The 17,608-nt window shown below is 44.4% G+C and overlaps 1 protein-coding gene across 8 annotated transcripts in view; it reads right to left on the reverse strand.

Annotated features, from left to right (window-relative positions):
• Positions 1-17,608, reverse strand: part of LOC120317641 (rho GTPase-activating protein 7-like) — a 75,500-nt gene that overhangs the window by 12,773 nt on the left and 45,119 nt on the right. For 6 of the 8 annotated variants that reach the window (XR_005559284.1, XM_039364384.1, XM_039364382.1 and 3 more), the window contains exons 3-8: positions 10,120-10,190; positions 9,564-9,618; positions 6,990-8,323; positions 3,088-3,261; positions 1,683-1,842; positions 216-414 (exon numbers count right to left, since the gene is read on the reverse strand). Coding sequence is in view for 7 of the 8 variants with exons in the window: in XM_039364384.1 (XP_039220318.1) it covers positions 216-414; positions 1,683-1,842; positions 3,088-3,261; positions 6,990-8,323; positions 9,564-9,611 (1,915 nt within the window). In the remaining variant the exon portion in view is untranslated. The remainder of the gene's footprint in view (positions 1-215; positions 415-1,682; positions 1,843-3,087; positions 3,262-6,989; positions 8,324-9,563; positions 9,619-10,119; positions 10,191-17,608) is intronic. The other 2 variants (XM_039364381.1, XM_039364378.1) reach the window with 1 other exon arrangement.

The raw sequence follows: 17,608 nt of genomic DNA on the forward strand, positions 1-17,608 counted from the left end.
CAGCACCAGAACCAGCAATATAGTTCTATGAATCAGAATCCTAGCTGCGAAAAATACATAGGACACGCTGTTGTTGTGGACAGTCCCTACAAGATATGAAACAACATTTTAGCCAAGCGTATTTGTCCATAGACATACTGACTCTAGCCCAATAGACGGCCAGCTAAAGTTCCATAACCATGGGCCTCCTCCTCCTCCACCACCCCCCTACTCACACTGGTATATCTGCAGAAATGTATCTGTCAGCTTGCTGGTGAAGACGGGCTCTGGGAGGTCACGGAAGTACTGCTTCAACAGGTCAGCCACATCATAGGCCGATTGCCCTTCATAATTCACATAATCGGGAGAGGCTTCACTCCTTTGTCTGAGGACCTGGATCCGGGACTTTACACCAGATTTGCGAAAAATGCCAACCTGTGCAGGAAAGAGATATCAGGTAGGTGTACAATCTCCAAGGCCCCTTCCACCTCTGTTATTCTGTCCCGTTCTGCTGAGGTCTGGTCTGGTCTAGCACTATAGCAGATCCTTTATATGCCTGCGTAGGTCTTCCAAGGCCAACTGAAGCTCCCAGCTGCCATTTTTATTCTAGTCTCATAGGTTTCAGATACCTTATTCAGAACAAAGCAACTGTGTTGGCCACCAGTAGGAAAAATGTGAAACTCTAGATAGAGAAAATATATTAGTTAGGTCAAGAGAAAGTGATAGCTTGAGCTACATGTGAAGGATGAACACAGAGTTACCTGCAAAAGTTTAGGCATCTCTGGTCAACCTGAATGGGTCAGTCATCCCCACGTGTACAGAAGGCGACCAAACCTCTGTAGGGCACAGACTTAAACAACTTTTTTACACAGAGAAATACTTCACATTTTACAACCTGATGTCCCTCACCCCTTTTGGATTGCAGCAACCATTAGTCAATGTGGCTGCAGGCAGGAACTCTGGAATTCCTCCTTCAAAATACACGAATGAGGCTGTCGCTGCTTTAGAGCAGTGACTCATGACTGGTCCTCACACCCACGACCACCACGATCCCCCCTTGCAACCCTCTGACAGGCAAAGTCAAAGGGAAGCTAGGTTCGCTCAACAACCGCATCACCAACCCAACAACCGCAGCAACCCGCCCAACAACGGTGACAAGAAAGGTCGCAAAACGGGGCAAAAGCCATCTAGCAACTGTCTCACTTTGCAACAAAAATCTTGGTCTCAGTTGTGATCACTGGCTAAAAAGAAAGGCCTTACGAAAAAGGAAACGCCAAGGAAATTAGAAATGAGTGCCATTTGGGGGGGGGGAAATCACACATATATCAACAACTACAAAGACCCGTATTTCTTCTGCCTTCTGCTCTCTTTCCATCTCCCCATTTAACAATGCTAGCAAAATTAGTTTTCAGATAGGATCACCTATACATCTCAGATGATCCAGACCACGCATCAGCAGCAAGTCTGGGCTCTGTTCTCCCACCCGCCTCTCCTCCTCTACTGTGTGGGAGCCTGTGCCCCATTATCTCAGGATTAGGCCTTTGTTTCCTTATGTCTTCCTTCCCACCTGGGTTGTCTTAGGCCCAATCAGAAATGAGTGTGTGTGCGTGTGTGTGTGTGTGTGTGTGTGTGTGTGTGTGTGTGTGTGTGTGAGAGAGAGAGAGAGAGAGAGAGAGAGAGAGAGAGAGAGAATTTTTCCTCACCTGGTCCAGGCACCGGCTTCGGATATAGCGCATGGCCTGCTGGATGCTCTGGGGCAGGGGCTGCCCCGTCCTTTGGACACTGAGAATCAAGGGGACTCCAAAGACCATCTTGCCCCTGTAGTTTGGGGGCTTGCTCCTCTTCATGAACTTGGGAACAGTCCTGTCAGAGAAGAGAGAGTGACTGCCTAGGCCTGGCTGGGGAATTCTGAGAGCTGAAGTCAAGTCTTAAAATTGCCAAGGTTGGACACCCTTGCTCTAGTGCTTAAAACATTTTCAATGTTATTTATCTTTTTAAATTTATTGCCCACCCAACTATTGCCCCATTTCTGCATAAATATGACCCAAAATATGACTTTTCCACATATTTTAAAATGAAAGATATAGAACCCAGTTAAATAAATGGTCAAAACCAAAATATGTTCATTTCTTTATTGAAAATTATCCAAAGCTACATATTTGTATGTGGCAAAAGCATCTGAACCTTTGCTTTCGGTAACTAAACATTTCTGATAAATGTTAACCAGTCCTTCACATTGGCTTGGAAAATTTTTAACTGATTCCTCCTTTAGTTATTTTTTCATCAAATTTCTACACCACCCATCTCACTTAAGGAAATGAGTCCTGGAGAAGTCCTGTTTTGACAGGGCCACACAAGGTTCTCCATGTCCAGCTGGTGAAATAGAAAAATGATCGCCTCAAACAATTCTGGGGCTGTGTGGGGTTAAAATGCCCCTTTCCTAGTCCTTCATTGTTAGGGTTTCCATGCCCACGTGACACACCAGCCCCTCATGCATCATGCAAACAGAGTTCAGTAATTCTCTGAATTTCAAGATCTGAAAGAGTCAAATGACTTCTGTGCAACAACTGGAATATTCTGTGCTCTGCTCTAAAAAGGACATTAACCAACTGGAACCAATTCAGAGAAGGGCTGCCAAAGTGGAAACCGCATTCTACCAGGAGTTGTTAAAAAGATCTAGGTCTGTTTAATCTACAAATAGATAACTGAGAGGAGAATCTGTAGAATCTTTAGGATAAGGAGTGGATTTACTGTATTTGCCCAGAGAACCAATAGTTGACACGATAGAGAAGTAGATTTACATATTACGAAGAATATATAACAATAAACATCATGAGGTTGTCTCGTGAGGTTATCTCATGAGATGGAGGGCTTCAAATCAAAGCTGGATCTGTCTAAAATTGTTCAGAAAATCCTGTTTCAAGGAAGGAGTCAGACCACAAAACCTCTTGAGGTGCCTTCTAACTTGGCAATTCTGTGAGCCACCTTGAACCACACAGAGGCCAAAATGGATGGAACAGAAGCTCCCCCAGAGGGAGGACATGTCAATCCATTGAGGTGCTGCTTTTCTTCAAGCCCCTCAAGATCCTCGTGTCCTCACGGACTTACCAGGCCCAGGACTGCTTGTGGGGAACGGAGAACTTCTCCATGATGGCTGTGAGGCGGAAAAGGGAGCACTTCTGGAGAAGGCTGAGCTGAGCTGCTGACTGGCAGCTGATTTCTAAGGAGGCCGAACTTAAGCTGGGCCGGTGGGAGTTCTGGAAACTGTGCCAGCGGAGTTTCCTGAGGTGGGACAAGGAGGAGAAAAGCAGTTGTTTCTTTATCTAATGAGCTCTTAGATTTGCTTAGCAGTAGCACTTATCCTTATAAACCGCTTCACGGTGCTTTAACGCCCCCTCTAAGAGATTACAGAGTCAGCATCTTGCCTCCAATAATCTGGCTCCTCATTTTATGGGAGGATGGAAGGCTGAGTCAACCTTCAGCTGGATGGAACTGCTGAATATAAAAAAGGGGGAGAGAAGAGAGGATATAAAAGGGGGAGAGAAGAGAGGATATAAAAGGAGGAGAGAAGAGATATAAAAGGAGGAGAGAAGAGAGGATATAAAAGGAGGAGAAAAGAGTGGATATAAAAGAGGGGGAGAGAAGAGAGGATATAAAAGGGGGAGAGAAGAGAGGATATAAAAGGAGGAGAGAAGAGAGGATATAAAAGGAGGAGGGGTGAGAAATTTGTTAAATGAGTTTTGCCCCATTTTATGACTTTTCTTGCCACAGTTATTAAGTGAATCACTGCAGTAGTTAAATTAGTAACATGGTTGTTAAGTGAATCTGGTTTCCCCACTGATTTTGCTTGTCAGAAGGTCACAAAAGGGGATTACATAACCCTGGGACAATGTGACCGTCATAAATATGAATCAGTTGCCAAGCATCCAAATGTAAATCCTGTGACCCTGGGAATGCTGCAATGGTAATAAGTGTGAAAAATGGTTATGTCACTTTTTTCAGTGCCGTTTTAACTTTGAACAGTCACTAAGCGAACTGTTGTAAGTCAAGGACTACCTGTACTTTTCCTTTTTTTTTTGGGTCATCGAGTTTTGACACCTTGCTAGGCGACTAATGGTACTTGAATATTGCCATATCCTAAAACTGGTACAATGGGTGAAAAGGTTGAAAAGCCCTGGTATAAAACACTAGTACTATCACTTCCTATGATCTTGATGCAACCTAGGACTTCGTTGTCTTTTTCACAGCTGCAATACACTGCTGGCTCAAATGATGGTCTACTAGGACACCAAGATCCCTCCCAGTTACTGCTGTTGAGCCAGGTACCACCTATTCTGTATCTGTGCATTTGGCTTTTCCTGCCTAAATATCAAACCTCTCTTTTCTCACCACTGAACTGCATTTTTTTTGGTTAGGATTCAACGCTCAAGTCTGTCAAGATCCTTCTGGATCTTGGGCTTACCTTCTAAAGTGTTAGCTATTCCCCACCAGCTTGATATTGTCTGCAGGTTTGATGAGTATTCCTTCTACCTCCCATTTAAATCGTTGATGAAGATGTTGAGGACTACTGGACCTAAGACAGAACCTTGAGGGAACCCACCCATGCTTCCCTCCATGCAGATGCAGTTCCACGTCTTTCAGATCATGTTTTTCTGTGGGTAGCCAAAATGGACGTAAGCGCAGAAGGGCTCCCAAGAGAACTCTGTGGTCTGTGCAATGTGTGGCTAGCCCTCAGGAAGGTCTTGCCCAATATCATATGCTGGCCTATGCAAGGCTGGGTGGAACTGGGAACTCCTGTTGCCTGGCCCGTGGGGTGAGCGACATCGTGAGTAAATTAGGTAATTCACAGATCTGTGGGATGACTTGTCATTGCCAGCTGCAATGGAAGCAACTGATTCTGCCCTTAATGAAGAATGTCCTGGAACAGAACCCAGACAGAGCGATGGAAGGCACCTTGCCTGTCCTGCTCAGGATAAGCAGCCTCTGATTCACTGCTCTCTGGGACCTCTGATTCAAGAGCCCAACTTTCTGTCCCAGGGAGGAAGCAGGACCTGATGTCTCTTCCTGAACATCTGATCCTGCCTGAGTGCAAATTTAAGACCAGACCTTTTTGTTTTAAAATCAAATACAATAAAAAATTAACCAGAACGGAATGAAGGTGGTGTGTCCAAGAAAGCCTGTCACTCAAATCTGTCTTCCTTCTGGGCCAGGGATGCGAGGGGCAAGAACCCTTCTAGATGGGCAAAGACTTGAATAATATGCCACAAGGAAAAAAATACTAGAACTAGGGGCAGCTGGAACACGCAGTCTCATAACATGTATCTTTGCTATGAACTATTGACTATTAAGCATTTGTTAAAATTGCCAGATTTTTTCAGCTTGCTTTAGAAAACAAATTGGAAAATATTATTTTTATGGATGGAAAACAGCTATGAAATGTTTTAAATTTTGTTTTTTTAGTCTAACTCAAATGAAAGGTGAAGTATTCTGCCTCTAAGAGACTAGTAACAGCTGGGCTGTTCATTGCCCATAGCTCAACGGGTCTCTTCCTGAAAAGAATTAGATGGAGAACTCCTGGCAGGGGATTATGGCTGGCTGACCCTCTCTGAAGGCATCTAGAGACACTGCAGCGGAGAATGTACAACCTCCCTTGATCAAAGGGAGATCATCAGATCAACCACCTGCACTCTGGATGGCAGGTCCTTATGCGTAAACTGCAGAAATGGAGTGTCTTAATTGTAGGTGAAGAGGAGATAAATCATGATCTAGTGGAGAGTGCAAATCAGCCATGGTTTTGGATTCCCTCCTCCTTCAACAATTATAATGTGACTTTTGCATTTGAAAAGAAGAAACTAGGGCCACTGCCTTGTTCTTTAGTTCTGAATGCTTGAGTGTCTCTTGCATCTGAAAAGGTTAGCAGAAAATGCAGCCCCAATACAATCTGATGTCTGGAGCCACAAGCTTCCCCTCTCCTAAGTGGCACAGCCTCCACAGTCAGCCCAAAGTTGATTTTGAGCTGTATTTTTAAAGTGAAAAAAGAGCAGGTTTTTAAGTCAACATTTGAAGAATAATCGTATCACTATTTTCATTTGGTTTTAATTGAATTAAAATGGGACTATACCCAGTTTAGTTATTGTCTTGGATCTTTTTGCCCTGGACCAGCCTGTGGCAGTCCATTCAAAGTCCAGAAATGCCACACTGGATCCAGAAATGCCACACTTTTCCTAGTCTTAGGTCCCCACAAGCACCCAACTCCAGCCTGAAATGCTGCCAAGCGAGGCATTGTGCAGTGGGTAAAGGTTGACCTTAGACCGGGGAGTGCCTTTGGTGCCATGGCAGCTATTGCTCTCTCTTGGCACAGCCTACCTCACAGGGATGTTGCTGGGATAAAATTATAAGGGACATTTATTCAATCTGCCTTCAGACTGGGACAAAACTCTAATCCATCAATAAATAATTAAGCATCATTGTAAATAATTTTGCAAAATGATTTAAACCCCATGAAATTCTTAAAGTCTACGTCTGATCTTTCATGACACTGAACTGTAGATAGTAGTTTTCTTTTTACATGCAATACTAAACACATTGCCAAATCTCAACTTCACCCTAAAGAAATTTGTGGAATTTCTTACAGTATCCAAGACTACAATTTCTGTCCTGACAGTAGACAGTATATCCTGCGAGTATTTGCAGAACAAACTGGAGAGAAGAATCCCTCCAAAGACAGCACTGGGGCATCATCATCCATGGCCACTGAATGAGAGCGAGGGGCTCCAATCCCAATTCTGAACAGTGACCAGGTAGACCTGGACAGTATTTCCATCTTTACGTAGGGGGACTGGAAGAGCAAAAATCTGAAATTATTATTGCTCTTTATTAAACGCATAGGCTACACAACTCCATCACAACCCTGAGCAGCAATCAGATGGAGTTTCCTAGGGAGAGAGAGGAGGCTCATGTGATTCCTAAACACCCCCAAAAAGTTGCTTCCAAACTCTTCCCAGACTTACCTGCAAGGCCTTGTAAGCGAGGCCCCCACGCCAGAGTCTCTGCGCTCCCTCATTTCTGGATCCTCAGTCTCATTCAGGGAGTTGGCCGTGCTCTCGAAGTCGCTGGTGGAAGTGCCCATGTCAGAGATGGAGCGGTTCTCCACGTTCAGATGGGTGGGCTCCTCGCCAGAATCTGTGTCCTCCCTTTCCTCCACCCCAGTAGTTTCATCTTCCGTGTCAAACTTAACTGCCTTTGACCAGAGCTCTATTTTCTGCTGGAGTCCCCAAACGTGCTGCAGGATGTCATCCAGGTTTTCATAGATCTTTTCCTGATCCAGATCAAAGAGATCGTCTCCACTGCCAAAGTCAGGAATATTATCATAGAGGCTGGTGCGGCTACCTGTGAAAGTGCTTGAAGGCCTCCTTGGCTGGTGTTCCAGGGCACCAGGAGAGTTGCTCCCGCGGACGCCACTGCTGACGCCAGTGCCGCCTGCCAAAGACCTGGAGGCTCTGGGGGTTGATTTCCAGTCTGCCCAGCAGCCACTCTCCAAAGGACACAAGCTTTCGAGGGAGAGGGATTTGGGGAAAGTGCCTGGCTTGTGATCCCCTGGGATGTGGAATAAATAATCTCTTTTAGATGCAATCTGGTGATCCCACGTTCTGGCATCCCAGTTCTTGTTCAGACTGCTTTCATAATCCTCTAAATAAATACTACCATACTTGGGCTCATGGGGCAGCTTGTCTTTAACTGAGGCCAGAGCCTGGTTAGTCCAACCACCTGTTGAAGGGGTCTTAGTGCTGTAGAAAGAATGTGACTTTTCGTTTCCTCCCGCAACCTGCGTCCCAGAGGCAGGGGCCTTGGCGTCCTTTGGGGAGCTCCAACTAGGCGCGATGTGAGTTCCGTCCCTGTCTGGAGCTTTAGCGGAGTCCAATTTCTCCTTGTCCTTCCTTCTCAGAGATTCGATTCTTTTGAGGAAACTCCGCGTCTGACAGTTCTTGGGTTTTTCCCTGCTGTTTCCATCTGAAGACAGGGCTGCTGGCGAATGACTACTCAAGCCTCCACGAGGGCTGGGGGAGGTTGGAGAGTTCTGTGTGGAGGACGAACGGGGCACCCCAGCCCCGAGAGCGAAGGCCCCACCGGTGCTGCTGGTGCTGTGGAGTGAAATCGCCTCCAAGTCAGCACTGAGGTCTGTGAGGACACTTTCCTGGCTGGAAAACCTCCTCATGGTGGAGCTGCTCTGCCAGCTCTCTCCAAGGTGTTCCTGTGAGTCAGTCTGGAGCCACCTTTCGCTGTTGCTCTGAGAGGCCCATCGTCCACCAAGAGTGCAGAAGTCTTCATCATCCAAGTCTTCATTCTAGATCAAGCATAGAAATCGGAGTCATTGGACAGCTAGGTGGGAAAAGACTGGCTCTAAAGGAACTGCGTCCTCTTTGCATCGTCAGAAGTATCATTTTATGACCTCCAATTGATCCAAAGAACTAATCCAGAAGAGTTTACACTGGATTGCCCAGCCCATCCCTTGCCATTCATTCAAAGCCTAAGGGCAAGAGAACCTTCAGGGTCATTACGGAAAGTCCAGCTAAATTGGTGATGCTTTTGAAAGGGGAAAAGACAGATATTTTAATTATTTATATCCATTTTAGTTCTCTTCCCATAAAAGTGATCTCAAAACTTCTGGATCATAATTTAGAACAAAGACAGATGTTGGATCTTCATGTACTTTTCTGGCAACATGGAGGCTACAAAACTACAAATTAAAAATACAGAAATCTTGTGAGAATTTGGCAATCCTCAAATTGGGAGAGGTGTCTAGAAAGATGGTTGATCCCCAATTGTGCTTCAAACTAAAACACTCACAAGGTCCCTTCCAATCCTGTTATTCTACGTTCTGTTCCCTTCTGTCTCTTGCTTTGATGGTTTTGTTCTCACTGGTTGCTCCTTTTCCTAGATGAATTTTATGTTAGCTCAAGCTTTCTGGCTTCTTTTGACTTGACAATTTCATTAACTGTTTGCCACACTTGCTGTATTTACATAGCCCGCTTAACCTGGATAGTTAAAGACAAAGCTAAAATTCATTTGAATATTATACTTGGTTAGCACTAACTTTAATTAGAAGGGATTTGAGTCATGGTCCCCACCATGTTTGTTTCAATGTACTGTAGTGTGCAATCTCAGGAAAGTGATTGATTCAGGCAAAATTAAGTAAAAAATGTGTACACAGAACTATATTTGCTAGTGAAAAGGCACGATGTAAGTTACCTAAGCAACTACAGCTTTAGTTTCTGCATCTGAGGTCCAGCGCTTCCCACAGGGCCTGGCCTTTCTCCACCCCGGGACCTCTTTCCCAGGGTCTGTCCAGGACTGTCTGGCCGGGACTGTCCAGCTGAGCTCCCCAGGGGATCCCCTAGGGAAGTCTTTGTGTCAGCTCAAAGGGCATCTGGACAGGACCCGGGGGGGGGCAGCCAGGGGATGGTGGTGGCAAGGATCACCAGCCTGCTCCCCTTTGGACTAGACCTGGGTCCAACTTTTACCAGGACATGGATGGCATTCTCAGCCCCCCCCCCCCAGCCCTTGTACCCCACACCGCATCTTACCTGTTTCTGCTGAAAGTGGACTTCCAGCTTCATCGAGTTCAGAGTCATGAGCCTCCTGCAAGGCAAAACAGAGATCCGTTTCGCTCGGCTTGTTCAGCCCCAGCGGCATTCATGAGGTTGGTCATGCTATTTAAAAACAAGCAGCCCTTGTTTTAGGCCATTGTCACTTGACACGCAAACAGCTGGGGATCAAGGAAGCATGCAAGGCTCTACACACACACACACACACACACACACACACAGACTTGAGAGAAGCAGGCTCATCCCCACGGGTGGGGCTGGATTTATGCCCCTCCCCCCACAAGAGATGCCAGCTCATGGGCCTCTTGCCCTCCAGAGCCAGAAGCTTCAAGGCACTCAAAGGCGTCACTGCCAGGTCTTTTCATCTTGTGCCAGCAAAGGCTTTTGAAGCCCCACGGGAGAGAAGGTGGCTGTCCTTCCCAGCCAGCTGAAAGCATCACTTCCGAGTGCATTTGGACTGCAGGCCCTGATGTTTTCACGGGGAAAAGCCCGAGGACTTGATCAAACCCTTTGCATCCAGGTCCACTGACCTTACCTTTATGATTTATATTTTAAATTATGGCCTCCTTTTTGCTCTAATCAAATCCAATCAAAATCAGTATTAACCTGGAATAAGAAAAAAGGGCAATGAAGGAGCACAATGGGCGGAAAACAACAAATCAGGAAAAGCAACCACCATCATTCTAACTATCATCGTTTTCCTCAGGGGTCAAAATTAATCCAAACTTTCTAGAAAGCTTCCTGGTCAGAGGCTCAACAGTGGAGGGAGCACTAAGGCTGGGCCAGAATGGAGACACTCTGCTGTAACCACCTCAGGATGACTGAGGACCACACAGCCATTCTTTAAGGTAGCAGATTTTAGGTACGCCAATTCAAAATTTGCTGCGATAGAATGTACTGTTTGGGCTAACTTGAGAGTACAAACAAACAGATAAACACAGTGAGAGTTTTAGTAGCACATAAATGCAAACATTTATTCTAAAAATCGATAGTATTTCTGTGAACTTGCCACTAGAATGTCCACAGTACTGGAAAAAGAGAGCAAAGACATTAGCGCTCTGGCCCCCAAATGCCTGGCGCATGGCCAGAGCTGGGAAACTGACCTCACCCTTCAGCTGCATTCTGGTCAAAGTTAAAGCCTTCTCAAATTTACAGTCTGAGTTTGTATCTTATACCACCCAGGGGAACTATAATTGTTTTATGCCAGATTAATACGTTAACGAGAGGGAAGAATACTAAAGGGATATTATTAATATTCGGTTTCATTGTTGTTGTCTTCTTCTTAACCAGGTTATTGTACTATTTATGGTTACTGTATTTTTGTTTAGAATTTTTTTAAAGGAATCATCAGCAAATCTGCTACGTGCTAACACTGAACCCCACCGTATGAATAATGATAATGGCAGACACCAATCTTTATCACCAGAAATTTGCTAATATATTTCAAAGTTAGTCCCATCCAGAGTGCCACCCAGAGATTGGAAAGGATGGGACCCAGGCATCTTTTCCCAGGAAAAAGGAGCAGGTGGATTGATCTTCACACGGAAGACACTTTTTCATCAGATTGATGCTAAGTGGCCGAGCAATCTTTCAGTCCTCAGCATATCCAGGAACAGATTTCTATGCTTCAGGGAAAGTCAGGAGAACCATGGGTGATTTCCCCGTTCCCTTTTCTTTGCAAATCTTTCAACTGTGCCTTCACCGAGCCAACTCTCTTCTCAGTGCATGAGTCCAAACTAAAGCACCCCAGATAGATGGATGTCCTGCTCCCACCCCAGGGAATCCCACCGTTCTTTCCGAAGTCATTATGCTGCCTGCATTTTGAGTGATACAGAACAAGACCTGGCCTTCGTCTCTGGAGAGCTTCCTTGGGTACTGAAACAGGACTATCATAGCCTCAAGGTACACATACCCGGTTCCTCAGTCTTCCCTTGCAAGACTTTAATTGCTAGTTTGCTCATCACCCTTGCAACCTTTTGTTGCGTCTGTTCCAGTTTCTGAATTTTGTTAGTCTGGTGCCCCCAACAGGACTCAGCGCTTAAAAGGGGGTGTAGTTAAAGCAGAACCAAGTGAAGCAATTACATCCCGTATTTGGGGCAACCTTCAACTGCACTGGTCTTGTCTGCAGCCCCACTGCACTGTTGACATTCTGCTTGTGATCAACTACAAGTCCAAGATCCTTCCTGGAAATGTGATTGCCAGATAGGGAATCCAGGATTTTACACCTTTATATTTGACCATTCACATTTGTCTTTGAAAAATTTCATTGCTACTTTCACTCAAATGCACTACACTCTCAAAAGCACTTTGAAGTTTTTGATTCAATCTTTTTTTATTTTTCATCTTATTCTTAAAACCACCCGACATCCTCCAGAAAAATAAGTCTGCATATGCACAAACCTTTTGGCAAATGATCACCGAAAGAAGGGTTTTCCTCGTCTGTCCCTAAACAGATGCTAATAGAATATAACTATTAGCAGGTCTTGGCAAAGTAGAACATTGATTTGACTTTCAAAGCAACAGTCTAGAGAAAGCAAAAGCAACGTGCCAGAGCAGCAGGAACAGAAGAAGGAAACTCAAGAAGAGAGACATTATCCCTGTCCTTAGAACAGGATCTAGATCAGAAGTAGTAAAATTCCATGATCAGATGGTGTGGTTTCTTCGTGTTGAATTTTGCCCCTTGGCTGCGATTGTCTGGCTCAGAGCAAGGAGTGAAGCTCCTCCAACAGAAGCCAAGACCCCTTCACCTTCTCTCTTGGCTGCAATGTGGGGCAGGCTGATAGAATTTCTTGAGGAAGCCAGTAATCCAAAAGGAAGCAGGAGAAAAATAAGGACAGTCTTCCTGTGGATGCTATAGTGAAGCTAACGGAACATAGAATACAGAACACAGAACAATAGGATTGGAAGGGAACTTGATATACATGATCATAGAAAGAATAACAGAACAGAATAAAAGAGTTGGAAGGAACCCCTGAGGTTCTCCAGTCCAACCTCCCACCCAAGTAGGAGATCCTATACCAGTGGTGGCGAATCTAGGGCACGGGTGCCAGAGGCGGCACTCAGAGCCCTCTCTATGGGCACACATGCCGTCGCCCCAGTCCTAGTCCTTCAGCTGGGTTTTACAAAACCTTTTTGCTTTAGGCCTCCGCCGCCATGTGCAAAAAAAAAAAAAAGTTTCAATCAATCAATCAATTTCAACTTCTCATGGGAAAAAAAAGATCTTGCAAAGTTGGAATTTATTGATTGAACTTTTTAGTCCCACCCAGTCTGCTGTTACCACCACAGCCACACCCACCCAATGGGCCACACCCACCCAGCACCTGACGATACATAAGTGGGTTTTGGGTTGCAGTTTGGGCACTCGGTCTCTAAAAGGTTCGCCATCACTGTCCTATATCATTGTAGACAAAAGGAGGTCCAGTCTCTTTCACTGGTCTACTAGTTTAGTCACTTTGTCAAAGAATAAAATAAGCTTTTTTGACATGATTTGATTTGATTTGACAAACCCATTTTGGTTTCTGGTTGCTTGTAGGTGTTTGCAGATCTGTTGCTTGATTACCTTTTCCAGTATCTTCCCAGGTATTGATGTCAGGCTGATTGGTCTGTAGTTTCCTGGATCCATTTCCCCCCCCTTTTTCTGAAGACAGGAATGACATCAGCTCTTTTTCAGTCCTCTGATAGTTTCCTATTATTCCAGGATTTGTTCAGTGATTCTGAGTTCATGTCTGCCAATTCCTTCAGAACTCTGGGATGTAATCCATCTGGTCCTGGAGGTTTGAAATTGTCTAGAGTGAATAGTGTTGTCTTACTGTAAGGTCCTGCCTCAGCTATCTTCTCAGGAAAGCGTGACTCTTGAAACAAGTGTTATTCCAAAAGGATCTTTTACTGAGAGAAAGTGATTGCAGAGAAGCCCGGTGGAATCTGAAGTTCCCGTGCAAAACATTAAGCTAATTTCCCATTGTTCCAACCCCACTCCAATGCCCCAGTGCATCAGGAGCCAATCTGCTGGTGAAAACTCTGAGATAAGAAGGTAATAACAAGTCATTCTCTGGTGCTGTGACTTTGGTAAGAGGTGGGAACTGCTGGAAAGGAGTCCATTCAGATGGCCCTGATGGCCCAGTCCCCCCTCCCTAATTCCCATGCAGATACATCAAAGTGAAAGCAATAACTGTTTTAATTCCCAAGTATCCATCCCTCCTCCACTCTGAATGGCAGCGTTCTGACAGGGACCAGACACCTACCATTTTCTTGCCTATTTTAACTTGTATTCCTAGTCTGTCTTTAACAGTTCTGTTTTGGCTAGGTAGGGTAGGTAGATGCAAATAATGAATTAAGTAGCTCTGCTTTCTCCCTGCTGCCTGTCACTTCCTTGCCATCTTCTCCCATTAGTGGACCAATTGTTTCCTTGAATTTTTTTTGTTTTTTAATATGTTGAAAGAAGCTTTTATTAGTATTTTGACATTTGTTTCAAGTCTTAGTTCATTCTGAGCCTTAGCTTTCCTCATTTCCTCTTTGCAGATTCAGGTATCTGCTGATATTCTGCTTTAGATATGTGTCCCTCTTTCCATTTTTTGTACTTGTCCTTTTCGTTTTTCAGTTTATCAGAGAGTTCTTTATGTAACCATGCTGGTTTCTTCTTGGATTTCTTATTTTTCTTTTTCAGCAGTATTGCGGTAGACTGGAGTTGTATAATCACATTTTTCAGAATTTCCCAAGCTTCTTGAATTGTTTGTCCCTTTAAGATTTTCATCCATGGAATCCTTTGCAAGCTCTCTCTAAGATTGTTGAAATCAGCTCTTTTAAAGTTTAAGACACTGGCTGGATTATGTTCTATTGCTTGTGTATGCATTATATTGAATTCCAATATGACAGGGTCAATCTCTCCACAATTTGTGCAACTTCAACCCCCTCTAGTTCTTCTCTGTTTGTAAGAATTAAGTCCAATATAACTGACCTTCTAGTTCAGGGGTGTCAAACTCAATTTCATTGAGGGCCACATCAGCATTGCGGTTGCCCTTGGGGGGCCAGGTGGGTGTGGCCAGGGTGGGCATGGATGGAGTGGGTGTGGCCTACTGGGTGGGCATCGCCAGTTCTACATTGTTCGCATCAAGGGTGTCTGTGGGGGCCTGAGCAGGAGTGGGACAGATCTGAGGGTCTCTGACGAAGGGGATGGGACCAGGGCAAGCGCCAAGGCATGGTGCTTTCTTCATTCCTCACAGAGGGTGACACTTCCCCAGCATGCACCCAGGAGGCGGAGCCGACACAGCAGGGGCTGGTTCCTTGCTGTTTCTGGATGGCCTTGTGGAGCTAAGACTGAATGCGTTTCGGCATAGATGGCCACCACAAAATTGTACATTGGCTCTCGGCCGGCCTGGGCCAAGGCCAAGGCAGCGGGGGCCATTCCCTCACTGTTTCCAGGATGGCTTCACAGGCCACATGAAACCACTTCGTTGGCCGCATCCGGCCCCCGGGCCTTGTGTTTGACATGTCTGTTCTAGTTCCTTCCTCTACCTTTTGGATGACAAAAATAGTCAGCTAGGCTCGTCAGGAACCTGTTTGATCTCCCACTTAATGCAGAGTCATTCTCACAGTTCATGTCAGGGTAGTTAAAGTCCCTCATTACTACTGTGGTGTGTTTCCTACATATACTAGTTAACCGATTAGCAAAAAGTTCATCTATTTCTTCTGCTTTGTTGGGTGGCCTATAGTATACACCTATGGCAATATCATTTTTTTTTTAGAAGAATGGGAGGCAGTCTTGAAGTGGAATATGTATTCAGTGCAGGACTGCCTCCCATTCTTCTGGAGAGAAGCCAGACAAACATATTTGGAAGTCTCCGGAAGATGAAAAGAAGATTCTCAAGGATCCAAGCATGGTTTCGGCACAATGCAATTGCATAGAGGAGCCTATCCCTGGACTAGACTAGACTCATGGGCTGAGATCCCTTCCAGCCTATGATCCTATGATGAAATCATCATCAATAACAACAACAATGGGACTTCTGGTAGATCAAGCTGCGACGATGGCGGCTTTCTTAGAAGCCGCCCGTTCCCGGATCGCATAAAAGCCAGCGGGACTTTGACAATCAGCTGTCCCGCGGCTTGAATCTTTTCCCTGGGAGAAAGGGAAGAGAAGAGCCGCTCAGGTAGAGGAAGAGCTCCCCTGGATCCCTATAATTTTGGGGATCGGAGGGTAGAGCTCCCTCTGAGCCTGAGCCAACTCCGCGCTCCAGGACGTCTTTGTCCCGAAGTTCTGGGACGAAGAAAGACGCTGCTTCCACATCTGCTTTTTTGGGTGGCTTTGTGAGTATTTATATGCAGATGGAGTAGACCAGGAGAAAGTGGATTTAGGATTGATTGGGACTTTAAATCCTGAAAGTATCTTCTCCTTTTTTATTGTTTACTTTCCCTTTTGAAGAAGAAAGTGAAAGTGAAAGGTAAAATGGCGACTATCTTTCTTGTTTGATTTTGCAACAAAGCTAAAAGTTGGATACAGTTTATGTTTCAAATATAGAGGCAAGAATCTTGTTCTTTTTTTCTTTTTTCTTTTTCTATTATTATTTAAAGAACTTTGACACTATAGAGGCAAGAATTTTGCTCCTTTGAATTTAAAAGAATGGCTTCAAAACGTTTGGTTCCAGCCCCTAAAGTTTCTCTTTCCTCTCCAATGACTCAATCTGTTTCTCAGTCTAAACCAAAGTTACCCCCTCCCTCCCCTCCTCCTGCATTTTCTCTTAAAGACTTACAAGAAGCTTTAAAAACGACTGCTTTGGATATTAAAGAGGAGGTAAAAGATCTTATGATTGCAGAGAAGGCTATTACGGAAGAATTACTGGAGAAAAAAAACAAGGAGGTTAGGGAGGATATATTATTTGCGTTTCAAGGTCTTGCTTTGCATATTGAAAGGATTGATGATAAAATGGAGGAGGTCACTGAAAATGCAGCAAGACTGGAATCTAGAATGGAGGAAGTGGAGAACAAAATAGAATCCACACAGGATGAATTAACCATCTCACAATACAGAGAAATGGAGTTTGCATTGCACATCAGGGGATTGAAAGAAAATTTGCAGGAAGATTTAAAGATGCTTATTGTTAAAGATATTGCCTTTAATCTTGGATGGAGACCAGAAGAGGTTGGGAACGAGATAGAAAATTTTTTTAGAGTCAACTCACGGGTTGCTAGACAGAGAAACCTACCAAGAGATGTGGTCATTTATTTTTCCAGAAGATCTATTCGTAATGAAATTATACAGGCTTTTTATAAACAGAGGTTTCAAATTGCAGCCCAAGATGTGATAATTTTAAAAGAAATACCTCCAAAAATTTTAAGAAGCAGAAAAGATTTCACCTTTTTGTCTGATGAGTTAAAACGTCGCCAAATTCAGTTCAGATGGGAGATCCCAAATGGAATAGTAGTGAATTATGATGGAACACGCTACAGATTAACTACAGTTTCAAAGGCAAGAGATTTTTATTATTCTATTTTAAAGGCAGGACTGTCTTCACCCTCACAAACAAGTAAAACTGAAGAAGAGCCTGTAATGGCAGGAGCCTCTTCACGGATGGTTATGGAACAAACGGTGTTGGCTGCACAGAATTTTGAGATAAAAGAACAAAGGATGACACGAGCTGCCCATAAACGTAAAGAAAAAGAGCAGCAGCAGAAGAGTGGTGACAAAATAGAAGAAACTGTTACTACAGAGCCTGTGGGAGGGGCAAGACCTAAAAGATCTTCGACAATTGATCTTCAGGCCATGCTTCAGAGGCTTCAGGCCGGTGGAGATGGCAAAGTTCCTGACCTGGAATGTTAATGGCTTAAACTCACCACAGAAAAGGAGAAAAGTTTTCCACTATCTGAAACAACATAATAATGACTAAATATGTTTGCAAGAGACTCATATAACTTCAAAGGATTCAAAATATTTGATAAATTTTCGTTTGGGATCACATTTTATGGCTCCAGCTCCAGGGAAAAAAGGGGGTGTTGTAATTTATGTGAAGAAAAATTTATCGGCTAAATTA

Source organism: Crotalus tigris, unplaced genomic scaffold (genome assembly GCF_016545835.1).
Source record: "Crotalus tigris isolate CLP2741 ecotype Arizona unplaced genomic scaffold, ASM1654583v1 scf7180000019754.1282937, whole genome shotgun sequence".
Taxonomy (NCBI): domain Eukaryota; kingdom Metazoa; phylum Chordata; class Lepidosauria; order Squamata; family Viperidae; genus Crotalus; species Crotalus tigris.